This window comes from Protopterus annectens, chromosome 5.part0 (assembly GCF_019279795.1).
Source record: "Protopterus annectens isolate FY-2018-M chromosome 5.part0, PAN1.0, whole genome shotgun sequence".
Taxonomy (NCBI): domain Eukaryota; kingdom Metazoa; phylum Chordata; order Ceratodontiformes; family Protopteridae; genus Protopterus; species Protopterus annectens.
This window is the reverse complement of record NC_056735.1, coordinates 297918172-297938423: the sequence shown is the minus strand read 5'-3', so window position 1 is coordinate 297938423 and position 20252 is coordinate 297918172. Positions and strand designations below refer to the sequence as shown.

The 20252-nt window shown below is 38.4% G+C and overlaps 1 protein-coding gene across 6 annotated transcripts in view; it reads right to left on the bottom strand.

Annotated features, from left to right (window-relative positions):
• CNKSR2 (connector enhancer of kinase suppressor of Ras 2) overlaps nucleotides 1-20252 on the bottom strand; it is a 2909208-nt gene that overhangs the window by 1522325 nt on the left and 1366631 nt on the right. For all 6 annotated transcript variants that reach the window (XM_044072276.1, XM_044072278.1, XM_044072277.1 and 3 more), the window contains one exon: nucleotides 4041-4109. In XM_044072276.1, the coding sequence (XP_043928211.1) occupies nucleotides 4041-4109 (69 nt within the window). The remainder of the gene's footprint in view (nucleotides 1-4040; nucleotides 4110-20252) is intronic.

Below are 20252 nucleotides of genomic sequence, written 5' to 3'. Positions count from 1 at the left end.
CCTCCTGATCCTTTTCTTGCACTATCACTACTGGTTCCACTCCACCCATCTCACACTACAGGACTGTTCCAGCCCAAGGGAAATAGTCTGCATTTGCCTTACTGAACCTCAGCTGCCATCCTTCTAACCAGAGAGTCAGATTCTCCCATTGTCTATTGTTCAGAACATTTGTTATCTGCAAAGTGGCTGATCCTATTCTCTTAGTTATCCAGGAAACAACACACTGAAGAGTACTGAATTTAGACTGTCCTTTGCTGTACCCAACTAATCAGATTCATTATTCTTGGCATTGCTTCTTGCACCACTGACATCAATGACCTGCTTTCAACAAGCTGACTTCAGCCTTGACCACATCAACCCTACCACTCCAACTTTTCCTATTAGTAGCCTGGGCCTGGCCAAGTTAAAGACCACAATGAAGTCCTTGGAGACTACATTTTCCAGTACTCCCTTGACAAGTTCATCCATAACATCATAAAACTAGATCAGGTTGGACTGACAGCTTTCTGCTTATTGAAGTGGTTGTTCTGTAGGAAAATTAGCAATCCTTCCTTCCTTCCTTCCTTCAGGATTGATGATGCTGATGGCATTCCTCAGAATCCTCCTATACCCTCCACATGGACGGATACTCCACATGCTGTCCTCCAATCCTCAGGTATTTCTCCACTGGTCACTGATCTGCTGAATATCTTTATCAGGCTCACATTCTAACATATCCACAAATTAATTCTCTTTCAGAATAAAAATGTAGCTGGAATAAGGTGACACAGTTTGAAGACAAAATATAGAAATACCCTCATGGAACAGGAACTGTGTTTCCCCACATACAAAGATTGTGCATGTGACTAAATGGAACAGTTTTCTTGAAGAAACAGATGGTTCAAAGTCCAAGAGAAAATTAAAAGTATATAGGTCAGGCAATAAACACTTACACATCAGATCTCAATTGCTGATTAATTTGCATGACTGATATTTTAAAGCCAAGCATCTATACAGATGCAGGCACTGAACAGTGTTTATCAGGAATTCTCTAACCTCTTTTCAGGTTATTAGTTCATAGGTATAGATTCTTCAGTATAAGTCTTAGACTTGGATATCTAAAATTATTTCTACAAGAAATACTTCACCTGTTCCATGACCATTGTTTTTTAACTTCTTATGCACAGCTTTATTAAAATTTCTTATGTAAATGTCTGTATGCCAACTCAATGTACATGCCTGGTCATAAGCAGCATGTTTTTTATTCATTTGCAATATTCATATCTACAGTTATGAGATAAATTGTTAGCTTATACATATGGTTCCATTATTATAACTCAAAGCACAACAACCTTAAAAACAAATTTATGACCCCAAGCACACAAAACTACATACTTGATTGCATATGTCCTTAATACATGCAACCTCCTGTATATGCTTTTACTACAATGCACACCCTAAAGTAGGCATTTCGTTTTTGCAGAAAGAAGCCCCTACTAAAACCTTGAGGTGAGGGTCTTCACCATTCATAACCCCTCCTTACTTTTTTACTTTCCCTCAGAGTTGTCTACAGCTCAAAACAATGCATTGTTTCTTTTTTTACCTTAGACACCACATTATCTCTCCCAAGAGAATCCTACAAATGTAAGTCCACATCTGACGAATCAGCTATTAAAGAAACAATGTATAAAGCAGCCATGCTTCAACAAGTAGAAAATAAGCAGTGAAAAACTAGAGAGAGGAGGGGAATCCCAGCATCAGGTACTAAACAAACACAAGTCAAACGCATTAATAAGAACAGCAGAACTGCAGCAACCTTAAAAGTAATGCATAAACAAAACAACAAACTTTCAGAAAGTATTTTTAAGAAGCTTTAGGAGGACAAGGACTCAGAATGCGACACCCAAATCAGCAAATATATCTCCTTCTAAAGAACCACAGAAAATGTAGGTAAAACGCATACCACCAGATGGTCACTGCTGGTCCTATGACCAGCAAGCAGTCCCTTATTGGATTATTTGAGGTGCTTCAATGGAGCATAAATATTCAGCAGGACCAAGACACTGAAGGGCACTGTAGCTGAGATTAAGTATTTTAAACACAGTCATTGCAGCGAATGGAAGGCAATGCAGGTCACACAGAACAGAAGTTATACAGTAAGTAATTCATTTCAAGTTATTCATCTGTTGCAGGCAGAGCAGGTCCCCCATCCTTAAACCTGAGCTACAGAGTGCTACAGCTGTCCAAGCAGGAAATATCATTGAAAGAACCACTGCCACTAGTTCCAAATATGGAATAAAGTGCACAATCCAGGATTTATTCTTAAGTTAGAAATAACACGTCATGATGACAGCTGAAACTTGGTCCTTGAGAATCAACCTGTCATCAAGTACCACTCCCAGATCATGTATGTGATACATGAATTCCACCTAATTTTCAGTATATATTATAAAGTGGTAAGGAAGATGTAACTGAGACAGATATGCACCAGGATAGCCTTGGACCTTGCCAGACTAGCTTCATCTTACTATGTGCTACACAATTTGAAGTAGAGTACAGGCAGTATTCCAGTGCAGAATATACATTCACAGACTCCTAACTGAAAAAGGTACAGAGCTAAATATTAGCAGTACAAGAATTATAACAAATACCCCTTTCCCTCGTATGACCTCCCAAGGTAACAAAATGTATACCCTGCAGAAAAAAAGGGCTAAGATGGAGCCCTGAAGTATCCCACATTCTAAAGGAAGGGAAACACAAAAGGTTTTTCTCAATGTCACTGAATAGAAGTGATCTAAAGCAAAAGAAACATAAGAACATCACCAATGAAGTAACATAATATAAAGCTCCCATTCACTATCCTTTGGCTAACAGTATCAGAAGCCATCAAAAGATCAAGAAAGATTACAATGGACTATAACCAGTGATCTCTTACCATCAAGAGATCATTAAACAAGGGATTAGGTCCGAAAAAAGACTGAAATGGATCTACAAAATAAGAACACACACAAAAAGAAGTGGAACATGGATGAATTGAAAGAGAAATAAGACAAACAGACCAGCCAGAGTTAGTTAAATAAGGACTGACACAATATTATCTACGATCAAATAATTATTCTACAAAAAAGTATCTCACGTGGTTGAAGTACTTAACAAGGGTAATCTAAATTAAGTTTTCCTGATCAAAAAATAAGTGACAATTTCAGTCATTCATGAATACAATCTTGAAAATATAAATTTTGTGTGAAGAAAATACACAATGCAATCATAAAACTATGATGTGTCCAAGTCAACTGATATTCCTTTTATGCAAAATAAAACAGATACTTCCTATTAAATGAATGACTGCTGTTTTGTCATGTAACAAAGAGCTATTATTTATATATATATATATATATATATATATATATATATATATATATTTTATATATATATATATAGAGAGAGAGAGAGATATAATCCTTATGTGTGTGTGTATATATATTATATTATATATTTATAATATATATATTATAAAATATGTATATATACACACACATACACACACACATATATATATATATATATATACACAAAATATATATATATATATATATATATATATACACACACACACACACACACATATATATATATATATATATATATATATATATGTGTGTGTGTATAGAACATTCAATGACCCAGCAGAAAAGCAAAGACAAAGAAAAAAATACAATTTTCACTCTACTGTTTCCAAGAGCAGAACATAACGTTATTAAATACAGTAAACTACACTAATCACAACAGAACTTCACTAACACAACTTATAGTGCAAGTCAAGGCAAACACAGCCACAGTTATATGTTTTATACAAAAGTGCTGTGACATTCTCAAAATCTTCAGACTACAAATCGAGCCAAAACAATTTACTTGAAATGACTAATGAGCTGTGGGAGAACAATGATTATAAAATATAAATTTATTCTGTTCTTATAAGTTATTTCTGCCACATAGTGACCTAATTTAACAATATCTGCATATGCTATACAAGTTGAGTAGACTATAGTAAGGTTACATACCACAGTTTGATGATTGACCTGAATTACCTCATCGCCAGCATGGATTTTTTTACAGCGGTCTGCCGGTGACTACAAGGAAACATGTGACTGTTAGTACACAAACACACATACGCACCAATATTCACATATGTATATAAGCAATAAATAAATACAAAACTCAAAAATCAAATGAAAAATTCCAGTTTTATACTGACATTTAAGTTGCCTCACTTCAACAGCTTTTAATGTCACTACATATATGTATTACTGTTCCGATGTTAATCCAACTAAACAAACATCAAAAAATGATTAGGTGACAGTTCTGAGATTAAGGAAATACTTTTTGTAGAAATACAAAAAAATAGTATGTTTAAATGCAGAACCCACTCTTCAAAGTGAAATAAGTAAGTGGTAGCTGTCTAACCACAATGACAAAGAAAACATCATTTTGCAGTACTATTGGTTTGGGACTAAGCAATACATACTTAGCCATGTATCTTCCCATGTACAAATAAATCATTCTGTCAGAGGATGTAAATGTTTAAATAAACATGCATTGTTGGCTGTGACATTTTTTTATTTCTAAAGCAATGCCTCAAACAAGATAAAGATACAAAATGATACAACACTTGTAACAGCCACAATGGAGGCATTTCTGAGTCATGGAGGCAATTAAATAGTAGAACACACACAAATCTAATCACTGACGAGGAATGTGATTGTGGCACTATAACTTCAACTACTTAAATTTTTTTTTTTGCAGTACCATTAGTTATGTAGGCTGTACGTTGACCACTAAAACCAACAGCTCCACAGCCAGTGGATGAGTTCCTAAATCAAGCAGGACAACTGAAGAGCTAATAAAGGCACTGTGGCACAGTGTAAGGTGAGATTCCCAGCTCCAGAAATGCTGTACTTCGGGAATGACCCAAACTTCATAAAGAGCCACTCTTTACCTTGTGATGTTAGTTCACACAGTGAAAGTAACCTACATCTAAATGTGACATGATAACAAATGGCTGAAGTGAAAGATGTTCAAATGATGACTTTTCAGAACTTATATCTGGCAAGAAAGTACCTGAACAAATCTCACTTCCACAAATATTCTAAAATGGTAAATATAGTACTAGTATAATATGATGTTTTTATGAAGCAAGAGGGTGCTTACTGATATTTTATGTTAGAGGCTGTGGTATAAACCAACGAGACACACAGGAGTACTTTGAGGAGGGCATATGCAGATTTTCTGTGCTGTACCTCAATGCATCACATGTCAGTCTACAAATGTCATATAATATCCCTTTTAGCATAAGAAACATCCTCTTTTCCTTCATGTCTGAATACCTTACTCAGGACTATAATTAATGACAGGCATTTCCTGTGAATGTGTTGTGGGTCTACATAATGTGAGCAGTGGCTTCTCTTAGCATATCATAGCATAGCCCATACAATCCTCTCTCTATGGAGGCCATACATTTCCGGGGCACTGTTATCATACGTTCACATTTAGCTTCTTTGGGATGAATTTTTTTCTTAGGATAGACATACGTTCCCACTGCTGCATGTGTAGCATAGTCATATATAAAGGTAAGAAGAAACGTATATATTTGGCCAGTAATTGCTGATGCTACACATCCTATGACACTAAGAGTCTTACATGTGGCTAGGTCCATTAGTCTTCTGATGTCTTTTACCAAATCACTCTCCCTGGGGCATCCCCACTCAGCATTTATTTTAGTACTTTTGAACTAAAGACTTGCATACCTATTCTACCTTCATCAGCGATGTACGTTTATGACGGGATCATCTTCTGCCCCTTACACAAAGTATTACATTTTAGCTTTGTCAAGTTCCATAACACTCCAAAGAACATAGAGGTTAGGTGGCATTAATGTGTATATAAGCTCTGTGCTGTGCCTTTAATGAATGGCTAGGCATTTTAGTCATTAAACAGTCAGCCCTCCACAAATCCCAAGACTATGTATCTCAGAGATAATGTTAGAGAAATCAGCATCTGATCAATGAGCTGGAGAGGTTGATACCGATTTCAGATGTCTCTGGGGTTATATTTTTTGATACTAGCTAGTAATCCAACATTCCCTTAACCTGTATGTCAATCACCAGATGGTTATAACTTCTTCATATCCTACTGGCCTAACCTATATACTTAAAATACGTAATCAGTCAACAATAAGCTGATGTCTTATGTGGGTTGCTGATTGTTCCTACAGCAGTGCCCTAACTTATACACTTAAAATACACAGTCAACAAGCAGCTACCAAATTACTATGAGTGATAATTGCAGTCATATAAAAGATAATAGTTAGAAATTGTGATTTTAGTAAGAACACACCATCACAGGCATTTTAAAATACTATATACTAAAAGTTCCCAAAGGAGTAGATTGGGAAAATCACTCAACTACTTTGGGCTGCCCAAAAAATTCAGTGCTTTAGCTGTTACACACATCCTTTGTATGAATAACATTTATACTATGAGCTTGAGTAGTCACAGTGTGTTGTGTGTGATTAGGGAAAATATAACTGTTTCCATCTGGAGACTACAAGCTTCACTACCTTGGAGATATTTTCAGCAGTCTTTTAAAGGTTGACCAAAATGTTATCCTTCAGCTCCTCTTGCCTGAAATTCACTCTTTGGTTATCATCCTCCTCATGACTGGACCTCCCCTAAAGGAAAAAATGTATTAGTGGTTGTCATTCCACAAACAACCTTAGACGACCCATTGTTTAGAGGAAGAAAATGTCTTTGCAGGATGTGAAACTTAAATGGACTGCCAGATCTTTCAGGGACTCGCGCTCTTGACAAACTTGACAATGCTGTAAAGTTTTGTCTTTATTTGCAGTCTGGGGTGTGGCTGTGTTCATTGCTTAGGCAATGCTGATGTTGAGGGAGAACAGACTGCAAAGTTGCTACTGTCAGTGACAGTTTGTCTAGTGGGCAGTTCACTTTTACTTGAAGCATTTGAAAAATCGTCCTTTCCTTCATGATATTTAGAATGAGCAGACAGGAAATGGTGTTTTTGACTCTGTACATGTCTTGCATTACATGGCTACAGCTATGGAAAAGCCCAGATATAATCTTACATCCATTCTTACTGTTAGGAGCACCTCTTGCCCTGTTGCAGCTTATAAGCTAACAGCTCTATCATGGAAGTTTACAGTCTAAAGATGCCGTGGTATGACACAATATAGTATTTAGGCCTGTACCTAGCAATGATCCTAGCTCATTACCCATGGGGAGGTCCTGGCATGAGACGATATATTATTTAGGCCTGTACATAGCAATGATCCTAGCCGATTACCCATGGGGAGGGGCCTGGCATGAGACAATATAGTATTTTAGCTTGTACCTAGCAATGGTCCTAGCCGATTACCCATGGTGAGGGCTATGGTTACGTCTTTACACTTGGTTGATAGAAGTTTATTCCATAAGAAAGCAATCAAGTTCAGACTCTTCTCTTTAGGCAGGCTCACAAGCTGTCCATTTTTATGGTGAGAGCAATCCTCAAAGTCATTCAAATTAAACTTGAACTTAAGTATGAATGCACGTTGAGACCGATTTCCATCGGTCTGCTCAATTTTAGATTGAGAGATAGCTGTCACAAAGCTGATCTCTACTTTCAGTGCTGTGGATAAGAGTTTTAGTCACAGCAATATTGTTGCCAGTAGACTTTACTATTCTCTCAGCAAGCATATATGTTAATTTATTACCAAGCAATTCCTTTTCTGCTGTTGTAAAGGTTCATGTGATTAGGTAGTAAACAGACCTGTGATGCTTGCAGTCAGGCCACCAGGTGGCAATTTATTCAGGCATGTTTACAGCTACACAGGAGCAGCCTTAGGTAAACTGGTGCCCTAGGCAAAAGGACTCTACTGCACCACCCCACACTACCCAGTGCCCCCATCCTTGTCTACCTACACCAAACAAATACCAGAAAAGTGTCCCTGCTAGAGCGGTGCCCTAGGCAGCCACCTAGTTGGCCTATGTCTAATGCAGGCTATGCAGCTACAGCAGCTGCAGCAGTGAATTTGGAACGACTGTTCTGAGTGAAAATCCATTGCATGTTTCTCCTCTCAAAATGCTGCCTTAAAGCAAGTACAAATACTCAATTTGTAATACTTATCGCACTCAAACACACAGAAGCAACCAAGTCATTTGACCTGCTTAGAAATACCACATTTACTGATGATTCAGCTAAGTGACTGATGGCACAAAGCTACACCCTTTAACTAGTGTGGGCTGTAATAGCTACTCAACCCCAGTCTGCAAAAAAGCCAGATATTTTCCTATATATATATATATAATTATACATACTTTCAAAAAAGATGAATTGTAAGCTACGAGATGGGGATCTTAAACGTATTTTAGAAAAAAATATTACTGGAAACTTTTCTTGAATGTGAAATGCCCTGAAAGGCAATGAATTTTAAACATTTTCTTAACTATAGACCTCTAAAACACTAATCCTGGTTAAGGCTTTCTAAGAGGGCTATTGTATTTTTAGCATGCTGATATTTCTCATACTGTCATAGTTTTTATGCTGTTTAAAGGATTTACATAGTCATAATGTTAAAACTATCAAAAGTTGCTGTAAGTAATGTATATGTTTCTTCAATTGGTTTACCACAGCTCATGTGATTCTCTGAACAGGTTTAAATATTTATTACTCTTATTTTCTCGCCAGCCTGATAAAATTCACTCGTATGAAAGAAAGCTTTCACAGCTGTTTACATTGATTTTTGTGTTCATTTTCTATTTACAGACCACGATGCTTTGCCACAGATGGCCTGCACCTGTCACCCCTGGGATTCCGGATACTAGCTAAGGCTCATGCTGCCTCTGTAGTGCCTTTTTTCGGCAAGGTTCAAATAACAAATTCACCACCATAACAGGAACAGGCAAGCAAAAACTGAGGGTAATGCTACTCAATGCTAGAAGTCTAAATCTCAAAATGCACTCACTCGAGGCACTCCTTAAAATGGAGAACATCGATCTCTGTGCAGTGACTGAGACCTGGCTCAAGGCTCCAGAGAGCACCCCTGCACTACCAGGCTATAACTCATACCACACTTTTCGGCCATGTAACCTGGACCGAAACACCAAACGTGGAGGTGTGTCCATATTCATTAAGGATATCCGCACCTCCAGGCTAGTTGCTTAGCATAATGCATCCAAGGTTATCCAAGTGCAACTAACTCTGGGCAAAACTACAATCCAAACTGTAGCTTGCTACAAATCCTCCACCATGTCCCAGGATTCCCATTCCTCTTTTCTTGATGTACTGGAAAATATTAGGGTTCAACCAAACACCCTAATAATGGGCGACTTCAACTACCCCACTATTAACTGGGAAAACTACTCGTGTACCAACTCCTTAGCTCAACGCTTTCTGGAATTCATAAACTCCAATGCCCTGGATCAACCTATCCACACCCCCACCAGGGGCAACAATATCCTAGACCTAGTCATTACCAACATGACACCTGAAGTCAACTCCTCGTTGGTCAGATACGACCATAAGCTAATCACCCTTGATATCCACATCCTGCCCCCACCCCCCCATTAAGGATATCACACTAAAAAATGTCTCCAAAGCCAACGTCATGCTTCTTAAGACAGAAGTGGTGAACGTCATGACACCCATGCAGATGGACAATACAGTTACAACTGCCGAATCCTACACAAATGCACTCAATAAGCACTTACACAAGTGCATGGATCGTGCTATCCCAAACAGAACCAAGACGCTATCCTCCAAAAAAAGGAAGCCAATCTGGTGGCTGCCTGCCATAAACAAACTGTACAACAGAAGGAAGAAACTGTTGCAAAAGAGAGTAAAATCCCATGAGTGGAGGAGCTCCCTGGTCAGCCTCAGTAAGAATCTGAGATCCTTTATAAGATCCTCCAAAGCTAGCTGTGAAAAAAAATCGCCACTAATTCCAAGGACAACAACAAATCATTCTACAGCTATGTCAAGAATCTCAATGACAACACCCAGATCTGCTCTGAGTTACAGCACAAAGGCAAGAAAATTACAGAACCAACTGATATTGCCAACATCCTGGCAGATAGGTTCAGTGCTAATTTTACCCCCCTCTCACCCCCAAAAGGGCCCATATCTATACAGGAAGAATGCAGAGTCCCTGTAATCACAACTACACAGGTAAAAGCTGCACTCTCTAAAGCCAAAAACACAGCATCCATGGGACCGGACAACACCCCAGGCTGCATTTTACACAAACTTCAGAGCAAACTGGCTCCCCACTTAAGCACCATGTTCAATAATAGCCTCACATCAGGCTTTGTGCCCACTGAATGGCGCACAGCAATAGTTATCCCACTCCACAAAGGGGGGGCCATCACTGATCCCAGGAATTATCGACCTATTAGCCTGATGAGCCTGGTCTGCAAGGCCATGGAACATATTGGAACTCATAAACAAAGACATTGGTAACCTCCAAACTCTAAATCGCACCCAGTTCGGGTTTGTGAAATGTAGATCATGCCTCCTGAACCTGATCAACTTATTTGGGGCAGTCACCAAAGCCGTAGATAAGGGTAAGGTGGTTCACACAGCCTATCTTGACCTTGCCAAGGCTTTCAACACCATCCCCCATTCTGGAATTATAGCTAAACTCACTAAACTAGGTATAAATCAATATGTCACAAGATGGGTTGCCAACTGGTTCACTGACAGAACCCACACTAAGTTGCAGACTCCAAATCTGACCTCAAATCAGTGACAAGTGGAGTACCACAGGGTTCTGTCCTGGGATCTCTCCTGTTTGGTATCTACTTCTCTGAAGTACAGGCTAACACAGAAGGCCTCTGGCTAACAAAGTTCACAGATGATTGCAAACTAGGAGCCATAGTCAAGTCCCCAAATGATGTGGACATCCTACAGAAGGGCCTCGCTGAGACAGATGCCTGGTTTCAGAGCCATGGCCTCAAGCTCAATGCCAAAATGTGCAGTGTCATCCCCTTTGGTAAAAACTCTGTACCCATGTACTACCACATAGACAGCAATCTACTTAACACCAAATGTGTGATAAGATACCTTGAGACCCAGGTGGACAGTAGTCTCTCCTTTGATAGTCACATCACCACAGTAGTCAGGAAGTCCTTCTGCGTGGCACACCTCATCATAAAAGGGTTCTCATCCAGGAAAAAAAGAGGTCATTGTTCCCCTCTACTCAACACTCATTAGACTCATTATAGAGTACAATGCCCCTCACAAGACATCTGCAGCAGCTGGAAAGGCCACAGAAGTACCTCACAAGGAGGGTTACTGGCCTCAAACAAATTCCCTACACTGACCACCTCAAAAAACTCCAGCTTTACTCTGTAGCATATTGCCTACTCCGAGGTAATCTCTGCCTAACATATAAAGCTATGTCAAACCCGGAGCTGTTGGACATGCTACACCTAAAAAAATCCCAATCCCTCCAAGGTACATGCTCTAGGGACCTAAACCTTGTCACCACAATAAACAGGACATGCTGGAGGGATAGATTCCTGTCCCAGAGACTTCCCATACTCTGGAACAGGCTACCCATCTATGTCAAGCAAAGTTCTTCATTAGCACTCTTCAAGAAAAATCTTGATGAGTGGATGGGAAATAGGAAATTCACCCCGGGGATCACTTCTGTGTCTCTGCTCAAGAGTGGCACAGGAAAATAATGTTCTTGGGTGGCGTAAGCCAGGGAACCTTGTTGGCTAGGCTTATGTAGGCCCTTGGGCCGATAGCCTAGTACCTACCTATGAACTTCTGAACTTATTTCCCCAGGGGTCATTTTGAAGGAGATGTCTTAGTGTATCTGTGCTCTTGAGTGTGTCTTTTTACTTCCTACTCTGCTAGCTTTAGGTTGTTTTTTATTAGCTTTTAACTAAAAATTAAAAATTCCCATTTTTCTAGTTACCCTCTTCAGACCTTACATTCTTTAAAGTATATTCCTTATTAATGACAAATTACCCACTGAAAAATCACCATAAAACAAGAACTTCAAAACAGTCTTGAGGCAAATCCAGGAATGATATTTGGCCAGTGACTTTTACCAAAAATTCCATTGGTTCAATGACAATGCTCCTTGGGATCCATTTCAAAGAGCAGAAACCACTAAAACCAAATCCTTACAACCATAACAAAAATAAAAAAAAAACGTAATAAAAGGATAGAGCCCATGACCTGTATATACTAACTTCATGACTACAGACCTGGGGGGAAAGGACAAATAATCCACAAATAAACAAAATAGGTACCACAGTAAATTTGCAGCAGTATGTTTCAATGAAAAGAAATTAATAAAATTAAGCAAAAACTAAAATAAATATCTCTAGTCAAAAATATACAATTGGAACAAAACCTTACCTGTTATCCAGATGACCTGGATTCAAGTAGCTGCCTGGTATCTTGGGTATTTGTTGGAGCTTTGAGAGAGAGTAAAAAATTGGCTGGATCTATCCTGGGGGGAGGAGGGATGTACTGGGTCTTCCCACTGCCATGATACCTAAGAACAGAGTTGCTACCAAAAGGAATAGCCCTGGGGTAGGCATTTGGACACCAATAAATGTTAGCATTAGTCTACACTGTTTGTGCACAACAGCAAACACTTACACAGGTGACGGCACAGGGGCCCCATTGGAGGCATGGGCTATACATCACCCACCAAAGGAAGGGGGTTAACATGTATAATACATATCTTTATTTCTGAGATACTGCTAAAGACAAACAACTGCCATGGTGCCTGAAAATGGCCCCTCTAAACAGCTCTTAATTCCATGCTGGGCATATCCACTACACAGGAATGAATGGTTCAAGTCTGTTTGGGGCAGGCTTGACTGTTGGCAGGCACAGGGTCACAAAGTATTTAGAAATAAATAAAAAAAAAAAAAAACAACAGTCTATCCAAATGGAAACTCTAGCTCCAGCAAATAACCAAAGAAAACTGCATGGTTAAATAAATTTGAGAAAGTGGGATCTTGACCATCCCACTTAGATAAAAGTCTATTCTGCAAACTGAAACATATTCCCCATCTCTGATCTACCACATGGAATTTAATCCGCTAAAGAGCTTGTTAAAAGAGGCATTCATATTATTAAAACCTGATGTACCTTAACATATGGCTCAGCCCTTCACTATTCCTCTCCTACTTCAGTAATGACAGCTACTAAGGCTTTGCTGTAGATATGTGAAATAACTAACTACAGTTGCTTGTGAATGCAGCACCAAAATAACCGTACTACAATATGATTACTACTATCTACATAGCATGCCTGCAAGCTAATCATCAGGCAGATGCAGGTCAATCGAAATCATACAAATTGTCATAATAAACATTGCACAACCTTTTTCAGACCTTCAGTAAATGCATAATCTTACTGTTGACCAACAGAATACCTTATTATGTTCTTAGTTTATAGACAAATCATTTCACAGTACTTATCAGACAAAAGAAAAAAAATGAAAATTTAAAGAGGGGACAGAGACTATTCAATTATCTTGCATCTACCATAATAAAGTCCTAATTTCAAAATATGTCATCTTTTAAAAGCACTTTCCTTACTAATAAAGACATATTCTTGTGTAACCTTGCTCAGAGCACTATCAAATCCCTGCATCTTACCAGTAAATTCATATTATGTTTACTAATGTTAGGACACCCCTGTTCCTGTTGCGTACAGCTCTTGTGTAGCACATAATTTGCAGTTCTAACATGTAGTTGCAACATCACAGCTGTAGACTGATGCCTACTACTACATCTTCAGTTCTATGAGGAAAAACATGGCTCTGCTCCCTATGCTCTAAAAGACTACCAGGCTACACCTTTATATTTCTGTCTTACAGGTGATCAACAAGTGTTCACTAAGCAAGTGCATTTTCTGTTTTTGTATTTATAGCTTTTGAAAGTGCTACAAATGTTTAAGATTTTGTAAATCTTAGGTCATGCATTCACAATACAGTGTGTATTATTTCAACTTGTATTGTGCAAAAAAGCTATGCATTTTGTTTAGACTGTCTGTACTTCATGCACCTGGTTTTAGCTAAAAATGGTCACTAGACCAACCCCCATTATCTTGTCTACAAAATACAATCCTTCTGGGTTAAATGTTTCAGGATGTACACATGCACTCATTACATATCTGTCTATAGCACAACATCAATCAAGACATTAACCCTCACTAAACCGATAAAACATCCCAAACCACAACACATCAAAACCACTATTAATTATTAACATAAAGATATCAGCTTACAACCAGACATCTATTTAAATGGATTCTCATAACTACTACAATACCCAGGTATAGGCACAGTATTGATGTATTTAGTATCACTGGTATCTAACAAAATGAATTACTTTAGAAAAACTTTGGTTATTTCTCTGTGTTCATTTATAACAATTTTCCTTGCCTGGGTAATGGTTCATGAAGGACCGCTTTACTTAGTAAGCACAAGTAAATAAAGTTATACCTACAGCATGTTTTGCTCTGTTTGAACTTTTATTATTTTTATTTATTTGATAGGTTCATGCTACTGTGCCTCCACACAACTTCCATATTTTGTTAGCCTTCCAAAGTAGATTGTACATTTGGGTTACTTTATATAAAACATAACAGCAACATCCTCCCAGAGGGCTGTGAATGGTACTTCTCACAGTGGGTGTACTCTCAAATGCTGAGTTTGCAGATCTCCCCAATATCATGAAGAGGTAGCCCAGCTACCTTGTGATGAAACCTCATTTCTGCTAAATGAATTCATGACCTCATCCCTTCGGTCACTATCCAAAGCTCATAACCACAGCTGAGGATGGGGACACAGACTGACTAGTACATTGCCATTGTCCCATAATAAAGTTTCACTTCCCCACTACAGTTTGCTACAACTCCGGTAGTACATCTGCTGACCCATCTGTCACAATACATCCACCCTCACTTCTGAATAAGACCTCAACAGACAAACTCTTCCACCTAAGAATAGCTACTTCCCCTTCATTGAGACTGGATTACCAATGATTTGGCAGGTCGGATTGGGATGGATAACAATGTCAGTCTGTAGCAGTCACATTCTTACAATTTGTGAGATCATCAATTACAAAATTTTCAATTCTATTGCATTCCTTGAAAATATTACTGAAAAACCTAATGTAATTCTTCACACCAATCTGTCTTGATGATTCACTAATCAGTTTCTCAGAACAGATCTATTATTTTGTGTTCATCCTTTATGCTAACTCTTTCCCTTCAAGTACCACTACTTATTTATAACTGTGTCCATTCTCCATTTACCTTACCTTAACTAGGTCTCTCTTAAGCTTTACAATGTCCTGTATGCCACTTACCTACTCTTCCCCCATTCTCTCTTCACATCATCCAATTTTTTCCCATATCATTTAGTTTCCCCAACTCTAACCCATCTCATTTCATCATATTTGTCATGTTCCCAGGAGCAAGGTGATTTATTGGCATTCGTGGTCTCAAACACATAATATAGAGGATTATGATCCAGTTGCAGATCATAACTTACTTAAAGTGCATGGAGCACACTTGGAAAAAAGATAAAAACTGTTCAGTGCTACTGTAGGGAAGACCCAACAACAACGGTACTTTCAGAGGTGTGTAATATTTAATACACACACCCTTAGTGCAGTTATGGTCCAGTATAAAGGAAATAATGTCCATTCACTCTCAATGGTCCCTGAATATCTTTCCTCATATACTGCCAAACGTTTACGGCAGTATTTAAAAAATGCCCCTTACTTTCCTTACTGGCTTTCAGAACCAGAAAAAAACATTATTTTTTTCCCCTTTGTAACTGATAGTTCATGGAGCTGATAAAATTGGAGACCCAATCATAACCCTCTATATTATGTGTTTGAGACATGCATTTATGCATGCTAAAATATTCACCTGGAAAGCGAAGTTAGACAGGCGAATCCTAGCATCTATATCAAGAACACATAATAACAAAAAAAAAATAGTGATGTATTATGCAGGCTTTGAAAGCCAGTAAAGCAATGGGGAAGTGGTTGACACCCTTACCTATTTCCTATTTAATGGAAGCAGTTGGGCCAAAAGGCAGAAGCATGAGTTGAAACACAAGCCACTTCACACCCTGCTGCTGCTATCTGCTAGTCAGCGCTGTCTTATTTTACTGTGAAACCAACCTTAATAGTGTATGAGAGTGCCTAACTATCACTATATGCACCCTTCTATGCAATGTTAAGGTCAGGCTTCATGCTATAGTAGTGCTGAATCAGGATACTTCAGGCATCTCAAGATAGTTATAAACAGAGACCTAGTCATAACCCTCTGTTTTTACTTAGCAATTATCTAAGAGGAGACCATCACTGATGGAGCCTGGGTCGGGTATTACTTCTCAATCAGTAACAAATTCAACATTTTCACTAAAAACACACATTTTTGGAGACATATATGAATCTAACTCTAATATAAAGTTATAGTTACTTAAAAGTTTTCATCACTCTATTCCTGAAGTTCACCCCATTTCACTATGGAATACCTTCTAGTGAACTATTACAAATGATTATAATTATTATATATACTTCACTGATTTACAGGGAAGTCCATGCAGCTGCAGTTAAAAGGACCACAAGTCCACAGGAAATGTTGATAATACAAGCCCAGCTTCAAGGATAGTCTTCTCACTGATGTAACATACTGATTTTTATTTCAGCTGATCTAAAAACAAGGTCTCTCTCTTTGACAGGTTCTAAGTTAATCTAAATAATGTAAACTATAACAAGGGCAGAAGGAGTGACACAATTGTCCCATTCCTCAGAACAGGGGAACAGTATAGAAGAAAAGGCTTACTGCCTGTCACATAACTACCTAAAATAAGGGTTAAGGCAATAATGCTTGTGGTTATGTATATACTGAGATCTAAATGGTGCAGGCACATATGTTGCCAATTAAGGCATTCCTTAAAGTACTGGACAGCTAGTCCATTAAAGAAGCTGGATTTGACCACATCATCTAGCAAATGATGGTGAATGGAGGATATCTCCATGCTTCCACATAGGCAATAACATTCAGAATTAATACATTAACAACATCTAATGTATTCTAACAGGTTTTGTGGACAGCCTTGAACATGACGCAGCCTAAACAGTAGTTTGAGCACTGGAAGAGCTGGCCAGTAGGATGGGTGTAGGCAGCACTTTTAGCCTGGGGAAGGAGGCAGATCAACCTACCAGGCATTCACACATGTGGGGCTTAATCTTGTGGCATATTGGTCAAATTTAGTCTGTGTTGACGGTAGGTGGGGGATAAAGACATACACATATGGGCACATGAGTCCCATGCCAAGTTAACAGCAGTCACAGTGTCACACACACCAAAAGGATACACTTAGGGTGGTTAGGGACCACCCCATTTTTTAAGTATTGCCTACTGAGGAATAAAAGGGCATGTAAGCTCTCATCCAGTCACTATATGAATGGAATACAAGGCTACTGCTGTGATTTAGGAAAGCATGGGATAGCTCTCACCCAAGAGGAATGAATAGCCATTAGGGGATACAGGGAGGGAGCATGAGAATGGCTATAGTGATATGTATATATATATATATATATATATATATATATATATATATATATACATATCTATATATATATAAATAGGTTTACTATCATAATTTTCAAAGATAACTCGGTCGACCGCACTATGTTCGAACACGGAAAGTCGCACACGGCAATGTCGAACTTCAAAAGCAAGCCTAGGAACGGGTTTTAACATGGGTCAAGATAGGGGTTCACTGCTATTGCCGAACTACAAACCTCACCCCTATCTCAACCCATGTTAAAACCCGTTCCTCAGCTTGCTTTTGAAGTTCGACATTGCCATGTTCAACTTTCTGTGTTCGAACGTAGTGCGGTCGACCGAGTTGTCTTCGAAATTATGATAGTAAACCTATAAATATATATATATATATATATGTGTGTGTGTGTGTGTGTATTATACACACATGCACAGGCACACACACACACGTGTGTGTGTGTGTATATATATATATATATATATATATATATATATATATATATATGTATATGTCTTGACTACAGCTCAGGCTAAAGCCTCAGCTAGCAGCTCAGGAGCTTGATAATGCAGGCAGTAAGGATAGCTGTCCCCATCCTGAGGAGTCAAGGACGACAGTGATTCCTATCTAGCTCACATTACTGACTACTGTAATGGCAGAGGCTGGGAAAGTCATCAAAGGCCCCTCATGATGTGTGGGAGCCAATACAGGGAAGAAGTGGGAGTGGCAACCCAAGGTGATGATAGTATTCCTTGTTGGCAAGGTTTGGGTGCACAACTCCCTGGACAGATTTGCGGCAATGCAAGTGCTCACATCATAACCAGGGAGGTATTAGGACATAACATGTTAAATGGTCTCATTCCCAGGATACCGGCAAGAGTATAAAGGACCCTCATGTCTTTCTAGATGCCAGTTCCCCTTAAATAGCATACAATCTGATCAAGACAAGGTTTGATGGGGTGCAAAAATCATACAATCAATATATACCTACCTACTTACATGTCAGTTTATAAATATGCTATTAATGAAGAAATAATTGTTCAGTTAAGCATTTTACTTCAGGTTATGTAGGTACCTTAGTAATGTACTCATATAATTTGTTTTGTTTTTTATTACAATTCAAATTTCTAGTGTCAAATCTTCATAAATACATAGGTGCTTGGAACAAGGTATAGATGTCATCTTCACTATTCTCAAGCTACCTCTACACTTGATAACCAGGCTCAGTCACGGACTAAGTGAATAAAACATGGTATGTTCTCTCTACCAAAAATGCATTCTGTCAGGATGACATCTGTAATTCCAAACCTTTTTGTAAGGGTGACTTTGGTTCAAAAAACAGACTCTGGACATACATTTACAATTTACGGATTTAAGGTGAAAGGCTAAAGACATGATACACTTCCTCTAACTATAAGTTTTCTTTCCACTGGTGGGTGAATATTAGCTGTGGAAATGTGAAAGGGAGCAAATCTAAATCCCTACATAGGATGTCATTTCATCTGTTAATAACTGCAGTTACAACACACCCATATATCAAATAGATTCACTTTATTCCTTAACCAAAATATTTTGCTCGATAAGGGAATATGGTCAGAGTAACTATGCCTGTAGCTAACAAATATGTATTCCCTATTCAGCTTTGCTTTTTCTGTACTCTGTTCTCTCTAATGTATGGTGTTATATCTGTTTAAGGTAATAAAATATAAATTCTATTCTAATCTTGCATGCAGCCCTCTTGATCTCCATTATTAATGTTTCATCTATTAGTCGTTCCCCTTTTGTTCACCAGTATTTGAATTATTTGTGATGTAATGCCATAATTCACCGTCCATTAGGACTTTTCGAGTCTTCAGTCCTGTGTTCCTTCTAATTAATTAATCTTAATTTTACGGTGCACCTGTAGCCGCTACACTTTCTCAGTAAATATTAGCATTCTTGGGACAGCAGTTATCATTCAAATCACTCTGGGATACGTTACTGGCTATTAGCCCCTGGCTAATGGCCCTTACTTCCCACAGAGACAAGCAGCCCATACAACTTTTTTTCAAAATTTAAAACATCAAATGGACAGTTTAGCTTCAACATTATGTCAATTTTTGTGTCCATCTCATGGCTAACACACTTCTCTATCACAGTCAAAAATGTCTTTAGTATCTCTACAAGCAGTCTCCTTCCAAATACCCATTTCATTTATCATTACTAGCTTAAAGCAGTGCACAAGTAACACATATGACTGCTAGTCTGTCAATTCTGCACGTTTCAAAATGGCAGTGACAGAAAAAAAATTGCGAAATCATAGTCTAAGCCTGAAATGAGAACCCTACATCTGTGAGGATCCCTATCATATGATAGAAGCCTCATTTGACTGAGACCATAAGACTGAAATTTCAAAAAATTTCAAAAGACTGAAAAGTCACTTGACTGAAACCCATAATACTTATTTTCAACACACTAAATTTTAAACTGGACCATATAAAACCAGACTAGGTGGGGGGGCTACACCCCCCTAACTATATATACTAACTACAGTGGGGAAAAGGGCATAGTAGTGGCAGCATTTAGACTACTGTAAGGTACACGAAAGGTATATGCCCTTTTCCCCACTGTAGTGCAATCCTGGAGTTAGTATATATAGCTAGGGGGGTGTGGGTGG